Source organism: Lissotriton vulgaris, chromosome 4_1 (assembly GCF_964263255.1).
Source record: "Lissotriton vulgaris chromosome 4_1, aLisVul1.2, whole genome shotgun sequence".
Lineage (NCBI taxonomy): Eukaryota > Metazoa > Chordata > Amphibia > Caudata > Salamandridae > Lissotriton > Lissotriton vulgaris.
This window is the reverse complement of record NC_141691.1, coordinates 1866748208-1866774716: the sequence shown is the minus strand read 5'-3', so window position 1 is coordinate 1866774716 and position 26509 is coordinate 1866748208. Positions and strand designations below refer to the sequence as shown.

Here is a 26509-nt window from a genome sequence, read left to right as displayed (position 1 = left end):
CATCTTTAACGACCTTCGTGAAAATGCTGCCTGATGGGAGTTGGCATTGAACTGCCAGCGCCATCAGATGCTGTCGCGCAGTGCTTAATTTGTAAAATATTAAGTGCCAGGGCTCTGACCAGGAGGTCACTGCAGCTTGCACCACCCATCCCCCTTGTCATCACTGGCAAAACAACGTAAATGCGACAGTTCAGATTATTCCAGGTCCCCAAAGCTAAAGGAATGGCTGGGGAGGCAGTTATTAGATTAGATGAGCAGCACCACCATGCGGTAGGCTGTTCTAAGTATGGTGTTGACAATTAGATGCCGGTGCCGAGCACCGGAATCCAATTAAGTGCAGGGGCTCAGCACCTGAAAGCACCAGCTCAAATCAAGCACTGCTGACACGTTTGGCACGTACTGTGTTTAGAACTAGTAATGACTATTAGAAGTTTAACTCCTTTTCTGACCTGCTAGTGTGCTGAAAGAATGCTTGTCTCCTAGGAAGGAGTGTAGCGATTGCTATGGTAAGTGGAACAGCTTGTGCAAGTGGCATACCAAGATGTTCTGTCAGTGTTGATTGTATGTTGGGGACAGCGGGATATGTATGAGGGACTGTCTCTTTAAGACAGTGCAACTCCCTCGCCTCCTACTTCCACAACAAGATCGCGGACATACACAACAGCTTCAGCACTCAACCGACTCACGCCACAACCGAACCCCCGCCCCCCACCACCACCCTCCGCGCCTGGACTCCGATCAACACTGAAGACACCATCCGCACGATGAACTCCATCCACTCCGGATCTCCGACCGACCCCTGCCCTCACCACGTCTTCAACAAGGCCGACGCTGTCATCGCACCCCACCTGCGAGACATCATCAACAACTCCTTCGACACCGCTACCTTCCCGGAGAGCTGGAAGCACGCCAAACTCAGCGCCCTACTTAAGAAACCATCGGCCGACCCCACCGACCTCAAGAACTACCGCCTTATCTCGCTGCTCCCGTTTCCTGCAAAAGTCATCGAGAAGACCGTCAACAAGCAGCTGGCCGCCTTCCTCGAGACAAACGGATCCCTCGACCCCTCGCAGTCTGGCTTCCGGGCAAAACACAGCACCAAGACCGCCCTGATCGCAGCCACCGATGACATCCGAGCCCTGCTCGACAACGGAGAAACAGCGGCCCTCATCTTCCTAGACCTCTCCGCGGCCTTTGACACTGTCTGCCACCGTACCCTAGTACAGCGCCTCAGCAACGTCGGAGTCTAGGAGAAGGCACTGGAGTGGATCATCTCCTTCCTCGCCGGAAGGACACAGAGAGTCCGCCTCCCTCCGTTCAGATCGGAAGCCACCGAAGTCATCTGCGGCGTTCCTCAAGGCTCCTCGCTCAGTCCAACCCTTTTCAACGTCTCCATGGGCCCCCTCGCAGACATCTTACGCCAGCACAACCTCAACATCATTTCCTACGCCGACGACACCCAGCTGATCCTCTCCCTCACCAACGACCCCGCCACCGCCAGAAACAACCTACACGAAGGGATGAAAGAGGTAGCCGAATGGATGAAGAACAGCTGCCTGAAACTGAACTCAGACAAGACGGAAGTCCTCATCCTAGGATCCTCACCCTCCGCCTGGGACGATTCCTGGTGGCCCCCCGCCATGGGCAGCGCACCCCAACCAACAGACCACGCACGCAACCTGGGCTTCATCCTGGACTCCTCCCTCTCCATGACCAGACAAGTCAACGCCGTCTCCTCGTCGTGCTTCAACATCCTGCGCATGCTACGTAAGATCTTCCGGTGGATCCCCACCGAGACCAGGAAGACAGTCACCCAGGCCCTCGTCACCAGCCATCTGGACTACGGCAACTCCCTCTATGCCGGAACCACCGCCAAGCTCCAGAAGAGACTCCAGCGGATCCAGAACGCCTCAGCACGTCTCATCCTAGACATCCCCGGTCACAGCCACATCTCCGGACACCTGAGAGACCTGCACTGGCTCCCGGTCAACAAGAGAATCACCTTCCGACTTCTCACCCACGCACACAAAGCCCTACACAACCAAGGCCCGGGATACCTCAACAGCCGCCTCAACTTCTACGCTCCCAAACGCCAGCTTCGATCGACCGGCCACGCCCTCGCCGCCGTCCCCGGCATCCGAAGAGCCACCACAGGAGGACGGTCCTTCTCCTACCTCGCCGCCAAGACATGGAACTCCCTCCCGACCCACCTCCGACTGACCCAGGACCACCTCGCCTTCAGGAAGCAACTCAAGACCTGGCTGTTCGAGCATTAGCGTACTCCTCTTCCCTAGCGCCTTGGGACCATTTGGGTGAGTAGTGCGCTATACAAATGCTGTGATTGATTGATTGATTTTTGGTTTCAAGAACTTGCTTCTATGTAGGGGCAGTTGTATTGCCTATGAAGGTTTTCCAAGCTGGTGTGATCAGCTGTGACTATGCTCTAAATATTTATTAGCCATGCAAAGGGATTGTAGTATTCTTGGAGAAATAGTTTGACCCGCACAAGTTACCCACTGTGAAATGCTCACTTGCATAAGTAAACTAACTTTCCTGTTCAACCTCTGTACGCCGACCCAGACCTTAGCCTCAGACGACAAGGTTACCTTGCTTAGAGTTGCTCCGTGTGTATTTTTTTTTCTTGCAAAATTTGAGTGGCCTTAGTATTAAGCTGTCCTGTATAGGGCATTCAACAGATATAAGGCTAGAGGCTGGCCTCCGCGTTGTAGCTATGTATGCAGAACTACAGAGGCTTCGGCTGAAGGCCCCCTCTCGTAGTTGCTTTCTATATATATGCAGAACCTTACAGTCTCTGGCTGAAGGCTCCCCTCTCGTAGCTGAGATCAAGTTTGCGTGAGATGAGCGAAACGCGTCATGGCAGGCATTATGCCTGTATACATCTGTGGATTATAATGGAATAAATCTACACTGCATTTGCACAACATTTGAGTTTTTTGGAGCTGTTTTGGAGTTTGCTGAGGTCCGTGCCTGGGCGTTCTGCCAGGGATGGGGTGGCCAGGAGTAGGAGTTTACTATATATATATATATATATATATATATATATATATATATATATATATATATATATATATATATATATATATATTCACACACACAAAACCGTACTGACTTTGGCTGGAGGTAGGCCTCTCCGTAGTTGCTATACATGCAGAACCCTACAGCCTTTAGTTGGAGGCTGACCGGTACGTAGTTGCTATATATGCCGAACCGTACAGCCTTTGACTGGAGGCTGGCCTGTTTGTAAATGCTATATATGCAGAACCGTATAGACTTTGGCTGGAGGCTGGCTTGTTCGAAGTTGCTATATATGCAGAACCGTATTGACTTTGACTGGAGGCTGGCTTGTTCGTAGTTGCTATACATTCAGAACCGTACAGACTTTGGCTGGAAACTGGCGTCATAGTTGCAGCTATATATGCAGAACCCTACAGACTTTGGTTGGAGGCTGGCGTCATATTTGCAGCTATATATGCAGAACCCTACAGACTTTGGCTGGAGGCTGGCGGGAAACTGGCGTCATAGTTGCAGCTATATATGCAGTACCCTACAGACTTTGGCTGGAGGCTGGCGGGAAACTGGCGTCATAGTTGCAGCTATATATGCAGAACCCTACAGACTTTGGCTGGAGGCTGGCGGGAAACTGGCGTCATAGTTGCAGCTATATATGCAGAACCCTACAGACTTTGGCTGGAGGCTGGCGGGAAACTGGCGTCATAGTTGCAGCTATATATGCAGAACCCTACAGACTTTGGCTGGAGGCTGGCGGGAAACTGGCGTCATAGTTGCAGCTATATATGCAGAACCCTACAGACTTTGGCTGGAGGCTGGCGGGAAACTGGCGTCATAGTTGCAGCTATATATGCAGAACCCTACAGACTTTGGCTGGAGGCTGGCGGGAAACTGGCGTCATAGTTGCAGCTATATATGCAGAACCCTACAGACCTTGGCTGGAGACCGGCGTCATAGTTGCAGCTATATATGCAGAACCCTACAGACCTTGGCTGGAGACCGGCGTCATAGTTGCAGCTATATATGCAGAACCCTACAGACCTTGGCTGGAGACTCGCCTCTCTGTAGCTGTGCTGCGGGTGGATTTCCTTACTTCCACCAGGAAGCGCGTAGACTGGAGGGTGGAGCGAGGCTGAAGTCTGGCCTTCCTTCAGAGCCGCCCTGCAGACGTGTGCACTAAGGCTACCTGCAGAGCCTCTTTGCGTTCAGTGCTTCCAAGCAGAGGTTAACATTGCTGCAAAGGTCGTCATTCCTCAAGTGCGATGGTAGGCTCTGTACGCAGAACAAAAATCTCCATCCCACAGATCAGTCTTGGGAGCAGCTCCTTATGACGTGTCGGGGGCCATTGGTCTGATTTATGACGTCACGTGCGCCGCTGTACATTAGCTTTAAGGGGAAAAAATAAAGTAAGCCTTCTCCTAACTGCAGGGCTTTGTGAGATGACTTGGCAGGCGCCCGCCTTCGGGGAGGGGGAGGACTTGGCATTGTCTAATGAAATATTACAATCCCCAGATTCAAGCGCTTCCCTCCTCCCCCTTTCTGCTCTGGGCCATGTGGTTTGTAATAATATTTACCTGCGCCTTGGCGTATGCGTCTTATTTATGCCGTTTTAGTGGTTCTCGAGCACGTGGGGTCCTGTCTGTAACCACTCTGCCAGACAAATAATTTGTTATGTCCGTTTGGAAAACAAGGAGCTCGTGAGGACTTGGCAATCATCAACACAGAACTGCAAGGGGGCGAGTGCGACAGCTTCTGAAGTCCAAGTCGCAAAAGAAAAACAACATAAAACTCTGCATCACGGTTCCTTCAAGTCTGGATAGAGCGTGCTGTAACCCATAGATGTGCCTGTGTAGGGCGCAGTCTCCTAGAAAGGTGGCTACAGCCTGTGTATGGGCCCAGGATGGGCCACGGACATCTACCATGACTCCACGATGGGCCACGGGAGTCTGCCATCGCCCCACGATGGGCCACGGTAGTTTGCCATCGTCCCACGATGGGCCACCGGAGTCTGCCATCGCCCCACGATGGGCCACCGGAGTCTGTCATCGTCCCACAATGGGCCATCGGAATCTGCCATCACACCGAGATGGGCCACGGGAGTCTGCCATCACCCTGAGATGGGCCACGGGAGTCTGCCATCACCCCGAGATGGACCACGGGAGTCTGCCATCGCCCCACAATGGGCCACGGGAGTCTGCCATCGCCCCGAGATGGGCCACGGGAGTCTGCCATCGCCCCTCGATGGGCCACGGGAGTCTAACATCGCCCCTCGATGGGCCACGGGAGTCTAACATCGCCCCACGATGGGCCACCGGAGTCTGTCATCGTCCCACGATGGGCCATCGGAGTCTGCCATCACCCCGAGATGGGCCACGGGAGTCTGCCATCACCCCGAGATGGACCACGGGAGTCTGCCATCGCCCCACAATGGGCCACGGGAGTCTAACATCGCCCCGAGATGGGCCACGGGAGTCTGCCATCGCCCCTCGATGGGCCACGGGAGTCTAACATCGCCCCTTGATGGGCCACGGGAGTCTTACATCGCCCCACGATGGGCCACCGGAGTCTGTCATCGTCCCACGATGGGCCATCGGAGTCTGCCATCACCCCGAGATGGGCCACGGAAGTCTGCCATCACCCCGAGATGGGCCACGGGAGTCTGCCATCACCCCGAGATGGACCACTGGAGTCTGCCATCGCCCCACAATGGGCCACGGGAGTCTGCCATCGCCCCACAATGGGCCACGGGAGTCTGCCATCGCCCGAGATGGGCCACGGGAGTCTGCCATCGCCCAGAGATGGGCCACGGGAGTCTGTCATCACCCCACGATGAATTGTAGCACTTTACAAATGACATACTGATGCTTATTGCCCGTTCATCCTTGAAAGAGCCATCCGATTAATTAGGTTCCGCTAGATTTCATAACCTCAGCTGACATCATCAACATTAAGAGGTAGAAAGCAGCAGTGCACAGACCCGAAAAAGTCGACAAATAGATGACTTTAAATAAAAATAAAAAATCACAAAAGTCACCGCAACTGAAAATAAAACCGACTTGAAAAAATGTAAACAACAGAAAAATAACTTTTGTATCACAATGTAACTCCACCTAGCCCTTAGTTACACCTTCCATTTACCTGGGTAGTCAGTTGATGCCGTTTTGGGTACGTGGGTCAGAATGGCTCCATTAATGGTAACTCTCTCAGTATGCAGGTGGTGGTTTTAGATCCTCTTTTCCTCAGTGAGGAACTCAGTTTAATGTGTGGGTTCGGCTGAAGGTAGGAAAGGAGCATGAGCCTCAGCGTAGGCTCATTTTGGAATGGCAGGAGGCTCGTATGACCTTTGCGGGCCCTCTCATATTACCTTCAAGTTTACTCAGGGACAAGAATAATGAAGATGGTCCAGGAGAAGGACAACTATGATACCATCTGTGGCCTCTCACTCCTGCATAGCACCAAGTGCATCCCTGCTGTTGAGTGAATCCTCGCAAGTGTTGTAAGCCGAAGAGGGTGCAGAACTGCCAAAAGAGGGGCACTAAAATATCTTCCAGACAAAAACCTTTGAATATTCCTAGTGACCAAGGCTTGTTTTCCTTAGTTGAGTGTCCATTGTAGCTTCTTTGGCACACTTCTACATTACACTGTCAGATCAAGACGCTCCAACCAACCACAAACCGTAAGCGACCCTCGTGCCTTCATCGCCAAGATCTACACTCACCTCTGAACAACCTTGACTACAGGAGGTAACCTATTACATCAAGCTCAGGAAAATCCAATCCCCCTTTGCGGTATGCCTAACATCAAGTGGATTACCAGTTTTAAAAGAAAACCTCTATTTGAATTGATATAACTGGAACCACCAGATGAGCCAGTATTGTATTGTTTGTTCTGTTGCCCTGTTGATGAGTCATGCAAGCAAGGCGCCCTTCTCAGGCATGTTGGCACCGCAAGCCTGTTTTTCCTGTCAGCAGATGTCAAGGTTGAAGAGTTCACGTGAGATTTTAATAGAGCACTCAGTCAGAAAGCCAACTGATGTTCAAGTTATACTGCAGGGAGGTGGGTGGCGGAGGATCGGTTGGTTTGAGTCACTCCTCGCCCACACTGCAGCACTGGGCTGATAGCTGCATGTCACCTGGTTCAAAGGGAGCCTTCACCAGTGACTAAAATGCTGCTCCTTGGAGAGCATGGGCTCACAGGCGGGTGTTGATTGAGTTAGCCAGAAATTCAAGCAACACGGTATAGAGCAAAACACTATTGACTCCTGATTAGCAACTGTTTCTTTTCAACGACTGTCCTGGAAGAGTTGTCCAGATACATAACTGGACTTTACTGCGCAGCTTTCGGTTCATCTTATACCGTTAAGGCCAACTGTGAAATTTACGATCTGCAAAGTATCTACTCCTGATCATGCAGGTCTACATGTTGCACACAGTGAGTCCAGACTTATAGTTAGGTCATTCAATTATGCAGGAAGGCTAAGGGTTTTTCCTTGTGCAGTGTAGCATAAAGCTGCTTAGAGGAAGGGCTTCTGAGGGCTGCATTTGCATCATAAAAGTTAGCATACTCTGCACTTATTTCTCTTATCTTACCATAAAATTCCTGTGGAAACTGGGGATATTTTTATTTTATTCTTAGCCTGTCTTTGTTGCATGTTTGCTCAGAAAGGGCACGAAGGTGATGGAGAGGGCACCGCATTTGTGAAAGGCATGTTTGAATAACCTGTGAGTTTCATCATTAACTGCAGGAAGAAACTGTTCTGAATCCTGTTTTAAAAGTCCAGTTTTTGTTTTTGGAATGGTGGGATTCCTTCTTCTTAGGGAAACTCAAATGTGATCTCTATTTGGGGGTCTTCATATGCAGAGATTTAGGTAATCACTTAGAACTGGCATCTCTTTAGCAGGGAACTAATGGTAATGGAATGCAAATGCTGGTCTTTTGATCCGTGCAGTATTGTAACCTTCTGTTTTCTGTGACACGTTTCATTTTCCGAATGTGTTTTTAGGGCAAAAAGCTCAAATTCGCACCTGTATGTGGGATTTCAAAATAAAAGTACAGGTCGAGAATAATTCAGCAGTATTGCTATTTTTGTATGGAATGTATCCTGGTCAAAATGAACTTGAAATGCTGTTTGGACTTCTTTTTGCTGCCTCCAAAGATGACACTTTTTTTTATTTTTTATTTTTCTTCCAGCTGCTGGAGCTGATAGCAAAGTCCCAGCTCACTTCCCTAAGTGGCATCGCTCAGAAGAACTACATGAACATTTTGGAAAAGGTTGTGCAGAAAGGTAAGCGAGCTACCTCCCAAAAAGCGTACAAGACCTGTATAGAGACTCTGTCTCAGTGATAATCAGCGATACGTGAAAGCAACTGGTAATGGTTCAGTTGTCACCATGATCCTTCACACATAAGTAGTTATAGATCTTAAGAAATGCTTAACCGCATGTAGGAGCCATACCACGCCACCATTGAATAATCTTATGTATTTGAAGGAAATAACTTTCTTTAACCCCTTCACTGCGGCGGCTATTCCGCCGCAGTGCTAAGGGGGCGGGGCGGCCGCGCGGGGGCGCATGCTGGTGACGGAGCGGTTCCGTCACGGCCCGCCCGCTCAATAGAACGTTCAGCGCAGGGGCGGAATCCGCGCCACGCAGGCGTTCTGAGCGGGCCGTGACGGAACCGCTCCGTCATCAGCACAGCGCGACCGCGGCTGATGACGGATTGGTTCCGTCACCAGCAGGGGAGAAGTTAAAATGCAACCTCTGTGCATTTCCATTATATCCATGTTTTGTACTAGAAGGCCTGAGATTAAACACCTGACTTTTTTGGGAGGCGTAAGAAATAACCAACTTAGATTCCTGAGGGGTTAGGAAGAAGATCATGATGTGCGTGGAATCCTGTCCCAAATTGGGTTGGTGTTTGCAGACTGAGAAGGGCAGTGCCTTTTGAAAGCAACCAGGAGAGTTCGAATTAGCCTAGTTAATCGACATCCTCCATAGACGGTGCTAATTTAACTTTCTGAAATGATGGTAGTCTGTGGTAGTATGTCAGTGTATCCACCTTAGCATTTTAACAGCATAATGGGACATGCAGTTCATTTGCTCCTATGCTCCCGTGAGGAAACTGTATTGCGTCCAATCTCCAATGCAACTTTATGCTAAGGCTGTCTTTGGTGTTGAGTTTGAATAATCTCTAGAGAAGGCTTTTCTTTTCAGTGTTGTCAAAATGACTGTTATTTGTATGATAAAATGGTGATCTGAATGGTAACATTCAAAATGTCTTTCCTTCCCTAAGTCCTTGAAGACCAACAGAACATTCGACTTATAAAGGAATTGCTGCAGACCCTTTACACATCCCTGTGCTGCCTCGTCCAAAGGGTGGGCAAGTCTGTTCTGGTCGGAAATATCAATTTCTGGGTGTACAGAATGGAGACCATCCTTCACTGGCAGCAGCAGCTGAATAATATCCACATCACTCGGGTAAGAGGATTCCTTCTTTCTCGTTAGCTGGGTCTTCCTCTGAGATCTTCTTAATGTTCCATGCATCATGAATGGAAAAGAAATGGGACTTTGTAAATGAAACTGAATGGTCATGAATGAGAATGGAGTCTGAATGAATGGTGAATGCATTTTAATGTAAGAGAATGATCTAGACATTGTGAATAGAAACGAAATAGTCAAGGCACCTACAATTTAAACAAGATAGTATCAAAAGTTCCCATCAACTGCTTATTCCTTAGGTTTTTGCATGTATCTGTGGTGTTCTTGCCCATTTCCTGAGAAGAATGAGAGTAGGGAGTTAATTTGTGTATATGCTGCTTGCTCCTCAGTGCCTGGAAAAGTACCACTCTCTTTTGCTTGTGGGTGTTGTTAGTTAAGTTCAGGTGGTTAAAAGATGTCATGTACTTGATGGGCATGTAGCGAGTAAATTTGTTATGTAGGTCGGGAAGAATGATTCTGGAAAAGCATTTAAAAATGGGAAAGGGGATGAGAAGAAATGATTGCCTTCCGAGGGAGTTTGTATAGTTGTCTCATTTTCGAAGAACATTGGCTCATTAATGGAAATTGATTGGCAAGCATATTATTACAATAAAAGGCACGTGCAGCTTGCCTATAAATTTTCAAAGCCAGATGCACACGAGCCATAGTTAATTTTGGTGTAATTTTAGGGATTCTCCTCATCAGACTGCCTGATGCTATTTAGATTGTGGAGTAGAATTTGAACACAAAATATTGCTACTAGCAAGCGCTGACCTGCCAGGCCATCAATAAAATTCCTTGATGATGTAGATGTTGCAGAACAGAATGATCAGAAGTAAAACATAAGCCCCATTTTATCTTAAAATGCTTAATAAATCATTGCTATTCTATTATTAATATTCATCCTTGCATTCATTTTGTTTAATACGTTTTACCATAATTTATTCCTTTTCTATTTTTATACATAATTTTGATTTGGCCCAAAACCATTACTTACCTTTGTGGAGGAAAGACCTCCTTTCCCCCTTTCGACTCAACTTTTGCATTCCATTAGTTAGTCTGACATTTTGGGATAAAGTGTAAAATTCTTAGCGCAGTGGCAGTTTTACTTTAAGGTGTACGGAGTAAGGGTGCAAATAAAGCCTACACTGTTTTTGTAGAACGTTTGCCACATATGTTTATGAAAATGGGGCTATACTTACTTGGTTCACCTTCGTAAAAGGATCTAAAATGTTCTTTTGCATTAATGCCTATAATACCCTGTATAATATCCATGATGGGCATCCTAAGTTGAAAGGAGTAACACCGGCCTCTCATTCTCAGTTAATATTGTGAATATATTGCCAGAGTGGTTGTCTGATTTGATCTTCAGTTCTGTTATGAAATATGTAAAGAGGAAGTGAATTTGTCTTCCAACAGACACACAATATTTGCAGGGTTCAATAAGTATGGAGCATTCCACGTGAAAACAGACTGCAAAAGCTCAAACAATTTCGAATTTAGGTAAATCTCTGCAGAAACGTAGACGTATATCCATCATTCTTAAACCTCAGGCAAACTCCCTTCCTACATATTTGAGGACTGAGTTTATTAAATAACTATTCAAGCTCCAGTCCTAATGCATTTAACGACAGCAACTTGTTGGTGGGCATTAAGGCAGCTCAACATTTTTGTAGGGTAATATTTTAGCAGTCCAGATTTGGTAGTCTTATGTTTTGAAGTCCACATTTGAAATGGGGTTTACCAGTCTTTTTCCACTGCTGGTCATATAAACGCCCTTTAAGTATCCACTTGATTTGCTGAAGTTTTGTAATGTTTTTAATTTCTGTCAAATTGGGCCTGAAAAGATTCTTGTGCCTATTTTGTTTTGCACCTGGTCTAACTTTGAAAGATGTCTTCTTTCCAGCCTGCCCTCAAGGGAATGATCTTCACAGACTTGCCCTTGTATTTGCAACTCAACATCATGCAGCGGCTGACAGACGGCAGGGACATTGTCTGCCTAGGACAGGTGTCTTCTGAGCTGCAAGTGCTGAGCGAGGACCGACCTTTGTGGAAAAAGCTCTGCCAGTACCACTTCACAGACAGACAGGTATGATAGTTATTGATGCCTTTATTGTCCTTTCCACGTAGGACTGCATTCCCCAAAGATTTGCAAGTGTAGCACCCTGATAGTGTAGGAGCCATTTTTAAAACACAGGTTAAACTATAATTCGAGTAATAAATTTGCATTTTGACTTAGCTTGACTCTTGATTGTGAGTTGGTACATTAATGTACCATAAAGGTTTGCGTTTTTTCAACATGTAGTGGTAAACATGAAGTGACACCTGTCTAGAATAATTGGAGACTTTAATTGGACAGAGTAGATGACTCTGTATTTTATTCATTATTCTGTATGTTGCAGTATTTGTGTGTATGGATTGTTAAATCCATTTATGACATGTTGTTGTGTCTTCCAATTCATTCCCAGTCAGCAGGTTGGAACCCATGTTTGTGTCTGAACTCTGATGCTCGATAACACTTTGAATTGTATTCCTGTTGGTCACAGTAATGTCTTCTGGACAAAATATATTGCTGTAACTAGATCATTTTCACTGATGAGCCTGTCAGCGCAGGGACACCAAATAGTTAGCACTCACTTTAAAATAAAAAAAAGATATTGTGCTTAAACCAGAGTCCAAAGAAACCATTGTTCACTTTTGTAGATTCGAAAACGACTCATTCTGTCTGACAAAGGGCAGTTGGATTGGAAGAAAATGTACTTCAAGCTGGTACGATGTTACCCAAAGAAGGAACAATACTGCGACACACTCCAGCTCTGCAGACACTGCCACATATTGTCCTGGAAGGTCAGTGCACTGAGAACGACAAATATTCTATCTACATGCAAATAGTTTGTTTGTGTAACCTATCCAATTATGAAAATGTAATCCCTGGTTTAGAAGAGGATGTTAACAGACCATACTCCTAAAGAAGCCTGAGGGCAGTGAAGGGTGGGTTCCCAAGGACTAAGAAATTTCCCAGCGCATCAGTTTCTGTATATGAATTTTAAAATAGGCCCACGGCTGGAGATAACGGTACAGGACTCACTCGTGTTTGGCGTCAGGATGGAGCGGAGCCAAAGGGAGCTGTATTGAAGAAATGGAATGGGGGGGGGGGGGGGATTGGGGGGGTAGAGAGTCACTGGTGATGGGCGGAGTCACTCGCAAGAGCCATGTCAAAAAGAAGAGCAGAAGCCCTCACAAAGCTCCATTCAGCCCTAAATCCTGGCTTCTGGCTGATGGGAGTAACTTCAGGAGAAAATTCCATGCCCTGGTGAGGTACTCAACATTTGGTGATCCAGCTGGGACTGGTGTGGCAGATATGATGCACTAGGCTGCTATAGCCCTGATGCATCTGCCACACCAGTGGCTGTATGGTCAGACCACCAGACTATCCATGATCCTGTTGGGTAACTCTCCAAATGGGTAAATATGGTATGGGTTATCCACCCATTAAGGGACTACATATTGTTGGATATGCATGGCTAATCGTATTGACCATAACTTTGTGTTGCCTGCTATCTCCTCTATACAAACATCTCATATGAATTGGTATGGTGTATTTTACTATGAGCTTAATAGCCGAGGACAAGCTTGTTAATCTTGCACCACGCCTCTAGGGCCCAGCTTGGGTGCTGGACAGCATTGTGACATTTGAAAGACAATCAAGAAAGTCAGTTTATTTAATGCATGAAGTATACAGAAAATGAATCATGGATGGATCCCATTACCACCTGCAGGCATGGTAGCAATGTTTTTTTTTTCTTGAGCTTTACTTCTTCGGAATGTCTCCCCCTTAATGTAGGGAAGCCTTTCATACCCTGCAAACTTCAAAATGTATAAGTCAACATTTAAAGGTCCATTTCAATTAGATAAATCTATTTGTTAAATGAATACCAGCCATGTCACTTTGGGTTTGAAAAAACCTTGGATCTCTTACATTAAAATTACACTGAGTGAGTGACAGACCCTAGGTATTATTGAACCCCCTCCACCTTTCAAAAGGTGGATAAATTCAAGATCAAAAACATTTTATGGGCAGAAGACCTGTTTTGCCTGAGTAAATAGAACCAAAAAATGTCCACTACTCCTAACTATGTCCCAATCCAAACTACTATGTTTACCGAACCTTACCTTGTTATGTTATGTTATGTTATGTTATGTTATGTTATGTTATGTTAGTAGTTTTTATAAGGCGCGCAGCTGCCCCAGCCAAGGGGCGTCCCTATGGCCATTCAAGTTTGGGAGGGAGGCCTTATGGAGTGATTTATATTTGGGACCATACCTCATTTACTGTGCTTCCAATTGGGCCAATGAAGCAATGACTCTGTCTCTTCATGTTTGTGTGATGAATTTTTTTGGCCAGATTTTATTTCATTAAAAAAAATTGTAAATTTTTTCAGTGTTTATACTAAGATTTTAAATCCAGTATCAAAAAGATACAATTTTCGTTACTATCGACCTGCACTTTGTATTCTACAAATGTTGTCTGCTTCCGGTGTCTGTATTGCCGTTATGCGCTTTTAAAACCTGCTGTGTGACAACACTATATTAACATGTTTTTATATTAATGTGTGTGTTTGATGTATTGCGGCTTTTATGATTATATATTTATAGTCAAAGTATTTTGACTAACTTTATATTGCTTGGTAAGTGTTTACTTATGAGAGTCTTATGCTAGCTGGTAGGAAAGTTAGTCATTATAACTATGAAGAACATTGTAAATCGTCTATATAATGTGTTGTTTTTTTAGGGCACAGAGCACCCATGCACAGCCAACAATCCAGAGAGCTGTTCTGTTTCCCTGATGCCCCAGGACTTCATAAACTTGTTCAAATTCTGAAAAATGTGGAGTTACCCAGTTACTATTGACTAATGATCCATGGACAAATTCCACGACTGAGCTTTTGCATTCAGATGTAAATAGTGTCAATATATTTGATGAATGCTGATAGACTCTTGAGTTGAGTGGAAGACTGGGCAGAAGTGAACGCTAACTTAGTCACATGCAAGCAAAGAGAATCCTGTGAACCTGAAAGTTGATATGACGGGACAAAAAGGATGTGCAATGGAAATTTACATTGATTTCGGGTCGGAGTGCAAGTGTAAGACAATCTTACGCATGAAGAAAGAAGGCAATCTCTCCTATGGTAAAATGGAATGTATCCAATGGATAAATTAGAACAATGCTAAGATGATGGTGAATAAACTTGATCTGGATTTTGTTTACGGATAAACACATTTAGAAAACATTGAACTTCAAAGGCATCGTTGTGAAAAACGTGAATCACCAACTTCATCAAATTGAACCCTTTTTAAGATCTCTCGAAAAATCAGAATGTGGTTCACTGCACAGTTTAAAGGAAAAGTCGCACCTATTTTCTACCTCTACAATATCGTACAAAATGGATTTATTTTCACCAACTCTTCTTAAATATGGGTTGTGAATCCTTCGTATATTTCTTTTCAAATGATGAAACAAGAAGGGAACTGTGGATTTGTAGCCAATAACCAACTTTTATCTGTTTTTTGCGGAGCAGCCAATTTCTAGTTCTGACCCTTTGATTATTTCTTACATGTGTGTGTTTTGCATTACTCAATATTGAACGGTTTATAGCTGAGGAGTAGAAAAAAGAGTGTTTGTGAGTGTAAGCAACACAAATATGTGTATGTCTAATTGGCTCAGCACGTAAAGAGTTTGTTAAAACTATCCATTACTGCAGGGGACAAAGTCTTGCTGTGTGTATGTATGTGTATTTATAATATGATCCACTTAAGGAAGGCAGGAGTTCCCCCATGCCCAAGTCCCCAAGTCTTTCGCTTTTTGTGAAGGTCTATTTTCTTATCGTTCCAGGTTGTAATTTTCTGCCTGTTCTAATAATATAAAAGACCAATGGTGTTTCTGTAGCTCCATATGGTTCTGAATCTAAGATTCAGGAGGTCTTTTCGGATGGTTTCCCTAAAGCAAAACATTTCAACTGTGCAGATTCTATCTCTAGAAATATAGGAGATCTCATCCTGAGAAACTGAAACTGTTCATTATTTTGGGGTCCACAGTTTTTTTTAAAAACATTTTTTTTCATCATGAAAATGTTAACAGAATACAAGTACCAATTTTGAGCTATGGGGAAGGGTTAGAGGGTGAATAATTATACTGAAAGTAGTTTAGATGAGCAGAAATGATTTTAAAATTGGCCTCTTCTGTAGCTGTGGGAATAATCAGCCTTAGGTACTGCCATTGTATCTGGAAAAGTTATTGCATTTGAAAACTCAAATCATATTAATTATTGTTAGTGCGGACTGCAGTTATGCATGAGCACCTATTAAGGGCAGACTGCTCTACTGTAGGTTGCTAACTTGAGCGCTTCAGTAGCATCTGACTCCCACCCCCCCCAACACAGGTAGATTCTGTTTCACAATATCATCTCATACGTGTAAAAAGTGATAGGAACTGATTGGATTAATCTGAAACACTGGTAATTAAACTTGATGCATTTTAGCTCCTCTATGCCATTATAGACTGACTCCCTAAAGTGACATTTCAGCGAGCTGGTCCGAACTGATAAGCTATGTTCCCTCTTAACAGAAATACAAGCTCCTCTAGACCCAGTTAACCCTTATTGGGATTTTATCGGAGAGGCGCAGCATACTTGGTACCCATGTGTGGCTATACCCCTCCTACATAAAAGATCTACTTGGATGGTAAAAAAAAGTTGAAAGGAAACTTAGCCTAGCAGCTCTTTCTATACCGAACACAGTTAGTTCAGACTTAATGTTCTCATAGGGTCAAAGCCTAGATAATTTGAGTATGCAGGAGTAAAGCAATTTCCGTATAACAGAATAGAATGAGAATAGAACATTCTTATATGGTATAATAGATGCACTTCTAATATCTACAGAACATTCCAAACTACGCCATATAAGATCTGGGCTGGCACTGTCTCCATTTTGCCCTTTCTCACCATGGCCCACTGTCTTCACTGAACTAGTTCCACATGACGTTGGTCCGTGATCAAGTGTGGTTTAAAATTTCTAGTAAGCAATAGCATGTTCTTTCCAGAGACGATTTTGGTAAATTTCTTCCTTTGCAATGAGCACACTGTTACTAAGGAACAATCGTGTTACGTACACTAATAGTTGCATTTGGTTGTTGACACATCCACAAAATGAAATAACCTAAGGATGTTTCAGAACTGTGTCAAGTGGAGGCCTTGCCAAAGTGCTGTTTTCCATGGCAGCAGAACAAGGAGCTGGTTGGGGCAGGAAAAGGGCAGCATTTTGGTATGGTATGGCGTGACATATTTTCCTTTCATTCAAAACCAAGAACAAGTCTGAGGTCGGCCACTCATGATGCTTCGGATGAAGGAAGCATACATGCACCCCTATAGCAACACTTTCCCTATTTAAAGTACCTCACCTCGCTTGCAAATCAGTTGATAACAAAGTTCATGTGGTAGTACTCACTTAATACTATGTAAAGGAGTTTAATTAGAATGGGGGTTGGGAGCTCACTGCCTCACAGTCCCAGCACAGTTCGCCCCTTTGCAACTTGGTAAATGCAGTACACAGCTCAAACTTACTTCAAAATTAGCTTGAGTTTTTCATCAAAGATGGTGCAGACATTGCTGTATATCTCTAGACACTTGTTTCTGGGTTGAGCTCGTCATCAGTAGAGAGCATCAATTTAGGAGAGCAAAGAAAAACATCTGGGGTTGCTGGGAATACTGCCAAGTTCCTCTCACGTCACAGTACCACTCACACTGCGCATCTGGAGAGTAAGCGGTCTGTGTGTGGTTGAAAGCATAAAGAAGCCGATACACAAAAGGAAGCACTCTGTATGCCTGTGTATCCAGGCTTGAATATGCATATTTCAGAGCTGGGCTAAACATGATTGTGCTAATGTGTTTGGGGGGGGGGGGGGGGTGATGAGACTGAATTATATGTTCATTCCTCTTAAAAAGGCGCTTACAAAAAAAAAGTAATTCTTGGAAAAGAGAAATCGCCAAACCCCCCACTAAAATGTGGTGGCAAAAGGACTTTTTCCATCTATATCAGTTGTGGTTGAATTGCTTGTCATTTTGAATTCTTTCATAATTTAATTGTTGAAGGTGTTGCTACCTTACGAAGGGCAATATTTAATCTTTACATTTTGCAGTCCTGTCTGGTTCATGAATAAAGTGAGACTGAGGATATTTCTTGTTAAAAAAGGATCTGAGGCATAGAGATGGTGGATAACAGTGCATTTTTATCTAGCAGGACTTATGTAGTTATCAACAGCAACAACTGAACCACTAAGTAACTCAAAACGTTCATTACGTTTTAGCCTCTGCTCTAATATTTTAACTTTCCAATCAAGTAAATACATATGTTGACTCATTCCTGAAAGTTATTCTTCGCTATTTACATCCATGTTCTTCAATCTATGTCCAGTTAAATTGGATCAGTTTGAGCCTTTGAATGTCCTACAGTGTATAGGGCCACAAAGTCAAGCTCTCTACTTTGGTCCCACAGATTACAAAAGGTACAGGCACCACCAAGTGGTTCCTCATCCTAAACAGTTTCAAAATAGAGGGCTGACAAAGCGAAACTTTCTTCTTTTAGCCTTTCACAGATATGTCATATCAGATGGAAGGATCCATAAAGTGGACTCCTATCTAAAAGGGCTAGAAGGTCAAACAAATTTGCAGTGACCATAGAAGAAGGGGCTGATAAATGCAGATTTAAAACGTAACGTTCTCATCAATTAGGGTGAAGCTTAGGAAATCGATCTTAGCCAGGATGGTGAATTTTACTAGCAATGATATCTAGAGTATATTGCTGTCTTTGGGACCTGTCTCCCAACTGTCCTGTTTTTCGTATGCACTTAAAACTGTATTACTAGAGATATTGTACAACTAATGCTAACTGGTTTTTCTGCAGTCCGCGGTTGAATGGGGAAAAAAGTATCCGGCTCAACGAGACCTATGTTGAACTATGTTCAATTTCCATTAACATTTTGGGAATTAAATGTGTTGGACTCAAGGAAAAGTGGACTGTGAGAAGGATCTTGGGCATGTGTAAGGTGCTGTACAAATGGACAGAATGCTTCAGAGGTTACTTGCCTGATGGATGGGTGGACATGTAAAGGGTGGGTGGCATGAACAGTGCTTGAAAATTGGAAAGTATCTTGCCTCCTTCTGAAAAAGAAAGGGTACTGCTGAACCAAAACTAGTGTGGTTATCCACTATTTTGCTAGCCAATTAGAAGGGCTGGATGCTCCTTAGCCAGAAGATAGTAAAAGTGAACAATACATTAAAGGGATGTGGATGTGACTGTTGCCCAGGGATCCATGGTCCCTCCTTTGAAAGATAACTTTGTACTAGATTAGGCGTATGTGTTACATGTGTAATGCGAAGCCTCATCAAATCTTGAAGCACACATTGGATCAAGAAGCAGATAATTACCTTCCCAAGGGTGATGACCCTTTTCACTGGATAATACTGAATGCAAACCTATAATTCGGTTAAGATTTGTAGTGCATACAATATGCACCTTTAAGATGATATTTGTATAGATTTATATTGTATTAAATATGTGATATGTTGTGTACTGTTTTTTAATGGTATTTGTTTTTTACATTGCTTTGACTTTAAAAAACAGTCCATAAATGACTGAACACGGTTCTTTTTGATCATAATTTGCACATAATCTGTATAACTATATGTATACATGTTGTATATTTAAAGCTTTAAGAATGGTTCTAATTTTGTGCAATACTGATTAAATAACTTCAGGTGTGTCTGCTTTTTCCTTGCACAAGCGATTTCACAATTTTATTAAATATGCACAAGTTGCTTGATTATTTTTTTCTGTGAGTCTACCACACACATGCTTTGTCCCCCACCTGATAAGAACCAGAAACTCCTTATTTTGCTTTTATCACTAGTTCACAAGTTATGTTCCATATAGCTTTCTATGTTCTGCACTTTTGAGCACCTTACGTAAAGCAAAAACATTTTTTGTTGTGTGTGACTTTTTTTTTTAAAGCACTGGACTGTTGAATAATTTACAGTATAAGGTCTGAACCCCTAATGTGTTAGTAACTCTTTTACATAGGATTATACCAACTATATGCTGCCGTTTTATCAGGGCATGGTAGCATTGATTACATATAACCCTTGAAGGATCTGACCATCTGTGGCCTAATAATGTCTCTTAAGATGAGTTGGCTTAGGACAATTGATTTCTATGTCAATTATTATTGTCTGGTTTTTTTTTAGGAAATGAAAGTTGGGATAATGGAATCATATAATATGCTAACTTCCGTTTGTCATTTAATCTTAAGGCCTTACCGAATTCTGGGCATGTGCAAAGTAGTTTTTCAGTACATGCCCCTTTCCAAGAATCTGTAATTTGCCCATAAAATGATGTAAGAACACACTTTTGCAGAATAGGATATTTGCCACCTTGCATTATGAATGATACCTTAAAGTATAAAGAGCAAAGCTTAGATTGTGTTGCGAATTTAAAATGTAGAAGGCAGGCATTGCCTTGGGGTGTGCAGGTTTGGGGAAGATTAGGTTATTTAAGTTGATCGGACTCCCTCTACCTTACATTTAGAACAATATATCCTAATCCTCACATTTAATATTCGAATTATTGGTCGAGACCATTAAATGTCCAATTAGGTAGCGTCACTGAAAAAGCTTTCTCACTTTTAAAAGTTGGTTAGGTGCTGATGTTGTGATGGTCAGATATTTTTAAAAGTTGTCAATTCATAAAACTAAGCACAGACCTTCTGCATGTGTTACTCCAAACTTAATGGAACGTTTTGTACATGACTGTGATATATTTCAGGATATTTTATAAAATGTTTTTGACACCAATTTGCAATAAATAGCACTTTTTCAAATTATCTTCTCTGCTGTGTTTATGTTCCCATGGAATGATTGTGAAAGTTGTGCGGTTGCTACACACAACTGCAGTTTCCCAGCATCTGGACCATTTCATTGCCACCGCAGAACACCTCAAGTAAAACGAAGGGAGCTTGTAATGACAACACAGGAAGTGCTATTACTCCACCTTTCACCCTCGTGACAAGTGACAAGATGGAAGAGAAGAGGAAACGTGAAGTTGAAGTGTAACACCAATAAAATAACTTTCGAATTTCACCACAGCAGGTGCAGATACTCCAAAATCCATTTACCTCCAATTCCACTTAAAATATTCTCAAATATGGTCCCAAATTGTTTTCTTAGATACAATGCGAGAATAATATAAGACCCAAAATTATTGTCCTAAAGAAGCTGGAAAAAAACAATTTTTCCCATTTGTAAAAAAACAAACCAAAAAAAAGGTGCCAGAAGCAATCCCAGTAGTTATGGGCCTATCAGTTTGGTGGACAACCTGGAGCAGGTTTTAGGAAAGCTCAAGCAATCGATGAGTAAGACTAAGATCTAGTACAACAGACCAAGTCTTTAGATTAGTCTTTATCTTGTGGAAATAGTAAATACTAAGTTAAATAAAGAACATCTATTATGTTATGTTACTGTTTGTCTTATAGAGGGCTCAGCTGCTCCAAAGAGCGTCCCGGCGCTAAAGATCATCACACCTAATACCAGCAGCAAACAAACAGCCATAACGGAAAAAAAATAACCAGAATTAACCATAGCAGCATTACAAAGCAAACAGATGAGTTTTAAGTCCCTTCCTAAAAACCGAGAGATTGGTGCACGTCCGCAACGTCAAGGGCAGTGTGTTCCAAAGACGGGGTGCAAGGTAACTAAAGGAGCGACCTCCACAGCGAGCACGCTTCACTGTTGGGACGATAGCCTTGGCCTGGGCAGCAGATCTCAGAGTTCTAGATGGGAGATAGAAATTGACCCTTCTCTGCAGATATTCAGCGCCGAAATTGTGAAGCGCCCTAAAAGCTGTAGTTAGGGTCTTGAAGAAGATGCGCTTACGAATCGGCAACCAATGCAGAGAGACAAGGAGATTGCTGGCCCTAGATCTTCTAGTTAGACCGAAGATTGCCCTGGCTGCAGAATTTTGAACCATCTGCAGACGAGTCAGCAGATATTCAGGAAGACCTAAGTAAAGGATGTTGGCGTAGTCCAGGCGCGAGCCTACTAGTGCTTGCACCGTGATTTTCCTATGCTCCAAAGATAAATAGGGCAAAAACTTACGCAACATCCTTAAGATGGCAAAGCACTTCCCAGTCAAGCCAGCAACCTGGGCTTTGAAGGAAAGAGTGTTGTCAACCATACCCAGGTTCTTAGCTGTGACCGAATCGCTGGCAGGGGGAAACAGGGCCGAAGGCCACCATTGCTTCCATCTTGGGTCTGCAGGACATCCAAAGAACAATATCTCGGATTTGTCGGAGTTGCATTTGAGGCCACTTTTCCCGAACCAGTCAAACACAAACTCCAAACACTTCTGAATGGCTGCTCCATCGAAGTCACAGCCCCTGTCACAAGTGAACAGGAGCTGTGTGTCATCCGCATAGGATATGATCTGGGCCCCTAGCTCCTCCACCCGTGCCGCAAGAGGTGTAAGGAAGATATTAAAGAGGGAGGGACTAAGAATGGAGCCCTGCGGGACCCCTACCTCAAGCTGCGGCATCAGGGCGGAGAAAGGGGGAGCCCAGATCGTTTGTCTCCGATCGGCCAAAAAAGACTGAAACCATGCGAACACCGTTCCCCGCAGCCCAATCTCCCAGAGTCTAATTAGGAGGAGGTCGTGGGGGACGGTGTCGAAGGCCGCCGACAAATCAAGCATGATAAGCAGGGCCTTTCCACCCCTGTCAAGGGTCTCCTTCACAGTCTCAGTTACCTCAAGTAGAGCGGTTTCGGTGCTCAGGTTAGATCTAAAACCAGACTGTGACTGATGTAATAGGGAGTTACCCTCTACAAAGTTGGTAAGGGTGGTATGAACATACTTTTCAGTGACCTTGGCCAGAGCAGGAAGCAGCGAGATTGGCCTATAGTTGGAATGTAGTTTGGCATCTGCATTCGGTTTTTTAATGAGGGGAAGAACTAGGGCCTGTTTCCAAGAGGAGGGGACTTTGCCCGACTTCAGAGATGCATTAATGAGAGGGTTGATGATCGGGTTGAGGGCAGGTGCCAGGGTCGCAAGACACATAGCGGGACAAGGGTCCAGTGGAGAGCCAGATTTCAGGCTAGACAGAAGGTCCAGCGAGGCCTGAGGCTCTAATGAGGGAAAACCGTGCAGGGTAGGGCCCACAGAGTCCATATGCATAGCTGGTGGGCATAACCAGGGGATGGAAAGGCCGTCGACCGCTGAACCCGTACTCACAATGTTCTGGGTTCCTTGCAAAGCTGACTGGATAGTACGTATTTTATTAGTAAAAAATACTGCAAGCTCCATGATCCAAGGTTCCGAAAAAGCAGACGCAGGAGTACATCTTTATGTGGCATTTGCAGACTTGAAGGCTGCTTTTGAACTCGCCTCTCTGGGCATTCCAAAAAGGTTGCTCCATATGATAGTAGGGCTTTGCAAGTATAATTAGGCCCAAGTGCAATGGGGCAAGCTGAGGGAGATAACCAATAGAATATCATGAGAGGCATATGTCCAGGATTCACTCTCACGCCTACGCTCTTCTCATTATAACTGAATGCCGTATTTAGTGATCTATCTGTCTCTATTCACAACTCCCACACTCAATGGCACACCCATCCCAGGCCTGCTTTTCAAGGATGATAATTATGTCAAGAACTTTAGTAGGGATATAAAATCTGCTGAATAGGTTCAAAGTTTTCTAAAATGAAATCAACACTAAAACACGAAGTTTATGGCAAATGGACCCTATATCACCTTTCATATTAACTTAAGAATGGAAGGGGTTTTGGGGGGGGGGGGGGCTATCGTTCTGGAAGTCAACCGCCTTGATTACTTGGGCATTAGGATTGACAATGAATTACCTTGGTCTCCCCATATTGAGAAGAGCAGAGTGACAATTCCTCATAGAGCCATTACCTTAGTGGAATTGTATAGATCGACAAAATCTATATCAGTATCTTCAGCACTAGAGGTTTATAGAGCAACAGCTCATTCAGCAGTTCTCTGTGGGGCATAGATCTGGGGGATGAGCGACGTCAATTTGCTCACCAGCAGGGAAAACCATTTTGTTAGATCCCCACTTAATTTACCACAGAGCACTCCTGTTCATCGACTTCATTTTGACGACTCTCTTAAAACAATAGACAATCTGGCAGTTCTAAGACCATTATTGCACTGCACTTGGCTGTGGACAAATACAGAGTTAGAATCTTATATGAACGGATTGAAGGAAATTGTAAGTCCAGATGGGAATCATAAACTGCATTGGCTGCACAATATAAAGTCCTAATTTTGTGTTTTAGGGCTGGAAATAATGTGTTCTGCATCCACTTTTATTAACCAGGCTGCAAAGGATATCATAAAGCCTAGTGGATCTATGCTGTAGAAAAATAGCAAACACAAAAAACGGTAGCCTCTTGAATACATTTTGAGACTTAAATTAACCCCATCTTTTGAAACCTATTTAGACAAAATAGTTCCCCACACGGCTAAAACGTTATACATTAAGTTCAGACTTGGAACACATTCCTCAGTAGTTTTACTTGCAGGTGGGAGAATGGAATGGCCAGCAATGAATGCGATAATGCAAAGGAGGACCTTGAACATTTCTTGTTCTTTTGTCCCTTTTTTAACAGCTAGAAGGAAATGGATATGTCCCATATATCGTTATATGGGGTTTAGACTCTATGAGCTAGCTTTGTGAACACTCAGGTCTGACACAGTACAGAAATTGTGTCTAGACTTGGCAAATTCTTATTCTCCATGTGAATACATTGGAAATGTTTGGAGCTACCTTTTTAATTGACAATTTGCCCTTTATGTAAATCAGCTGGAATGTCACATATTTTCCAAATTGTATATAATTGTTAAATGAATTGGATGTATTTTATGAATTGTGTTTTATCATATGTAATAAACATATTTCACCTATAAATATTCTAACACCTGTCTTCCATTAACCTCCTATGTTTACCACGTTGTCTGTCTCTCTTTCAGCCACTAATGCATGCCTTTCGTCGTCTACTTCCCACGTAACCCGTGTCTCCAAATGAACCTATGTATGTCCCCACTCTTGCTCCCAATGCCTTCCCTTTGGTGCCTCCCTTATCAACCTTTTGATTTAATCACTTATTTTTTATTCTGATTTAAACAAATCATTTAATAAGTTCATTACATACATATACAAGCTGCTTATATCCATTCTGTAAGACTATTTCCCTCAAGATATGTAGGGAAGAGTCTATTAGTGTTTGAGCACTACAACAGGTGCCATAAGCTAAGGACCACTCGGGTAAGCATGGGCGAATTTTGCGAATCTCGCGTTCGCGAATTTTGCGGATTTGCGAACTCGCAATCCGCAAAATCCGCGAATTTGCGGATTTTTTTTTTTTGTGTGTTTGCGCGTGTTTCTGCCAGTTTGCGAGGGTTTTTACAATTTCGCAATTTGCGAACTTACCTGTCGGGTCGCAAATTTTGCGAACTTGTTGTTTCTACGTGTCCAGCCTGTTTGGGACACTCTTCTTCATCACTGCCACTCTCTGTCACCACTGCCACTCTCTGACTACTCATGCCACCCTCTGGCCCACCCATGCCACCCTCTGTTTCATCACCACACCCTCTGGTTGTCCAGTGTACATTATTTTCGGCAAAGCAAAGCACACCTTCCCTGCCTCAAGTGACCTGAATTAATTTGGGGCTGATTAATGTGTCACAGAATATTTTTTTAGCTGGCACCTGCTTCCTTAGTGCTTCCTGATTAGTGATCTTTTGCACTTGCTAAGTGCTTTCATTGTTGCAAAATTAGTTACAACACCTGCCCTGCCCCAACTGACAATAATGAATTAGGGGCTGATTAATGGATTTTAACTTCCAGCCTGGCTCCTGCTTGTCTCCCTTAGCTGTAATTCAGGACCTTTGTGGCATATGTGTAACTATTCTGAGGTTCAGAGCAGGGTCACATAATAGTTGCAACTGGCAACTGAACTCTGGAGGGGCCCCTCAGGAAGCACTACAGGAAATGGCTACTAATGATGAGCCTGAACTTTTGAACCTGGTAAGTAGTTTCAGTTTTGCTAAGATCGTATTTCTGCAATTTAGCACTTACTCGCGGGGTGCGAAGTTGTACTGGCAAGCCGCGAACTCACGCGAACAGTGCGAGCAAGCCATAAAATCCGCTGCTCGCGGATTTGCGGATTTTGCGGGAGATTCGCGGATCTCGCGGATTGCGAATTTACCGAAAATCCGCAAAATCCGCGAGCGAAACGGATTTTCCGCCCATGCTTACACTCGGGCTTGTTTTGGGGCCTGAAAGGAGCTATGCAATGCTTCTACTCCAGGAATGGACGATGATATAATATATATATTTTTTTATATTCCTAAAGCTCTTTCCACCCAAAGGTATCCAAGTGAAGTGCCCAGTGAATATTGGTGCAAACTAAATGTGCTCAGTGCTCTCTTTAGTGATACACTCAAGTGAGATAGATTATAAAAGGTAGTGCAATTGCTAAAGAAGCGAGCTGCTGGTGACAAGCCTCAGGTACAGGTGTTGCGGAATGCGCTTGGGAACTGAGGGGCATATTACCAAGCAATAGCGATAATTATCGCTATTGCTTGGTTAGAGACAAAAATTTACCGCAGAGGTGCGGCGATTTTTATCGCAAATAAACCTTGGTATTACCAAGGTTTATCGCAAATGCGATAAAAATCTGCCACAATGCATGTATATCGCTGAAAAGTCAGCGATATTCATGCATTACCGACAGAGACGGCTCGTGGAGGGAGTTACGGTGGGGCAGGAGGGCGGGGAGGGGGAGGGGCAGGGCGGAGGTGGCTAAAAACCGGCATATGGATAATTGCAGGTAAGTAAACAATTTAATTAATAAAACGAATTTCGTAGTGCGCCTTGCA

General features: G+C 44.0%; 1 protein-coding gene across 1 annotated transcript in view; it reads left to right on the top strand.

The window, feature by feature from the left end:
• Positions 1 to 20435, top strand: part of FBXO32 (F-box protein 32) — a 32348-nt gene extending 11913 nt beyond the window's left edge. The window contains exons 5-9 of the mRNA XM_086966187.1: positions 8221 to 8314; positions 9321 to 9505; positions 11412 to 11594; positions 12209 to 12352; positions 14298 to 20435. Coding sequence (XP_086822313.1) covers positions 8221 to 8314; positions 9321 to 9505; positions 11412 to 11594; positions 12209 to 12352; positions 14298 to 14387 — 696 coding nt within the window. The 3' untranslated portion in view covers positions 14388 to 20435. The remainder of the gene's footprint in view (positions 1 to 8220; positions 8315 to 9320; positions 9506 to 11411; positions 11595 to 12208; positions 12353 to 14297) is intronic.
• Positions 20436 to 26509: the final 6074 nt, after the last annotated feature.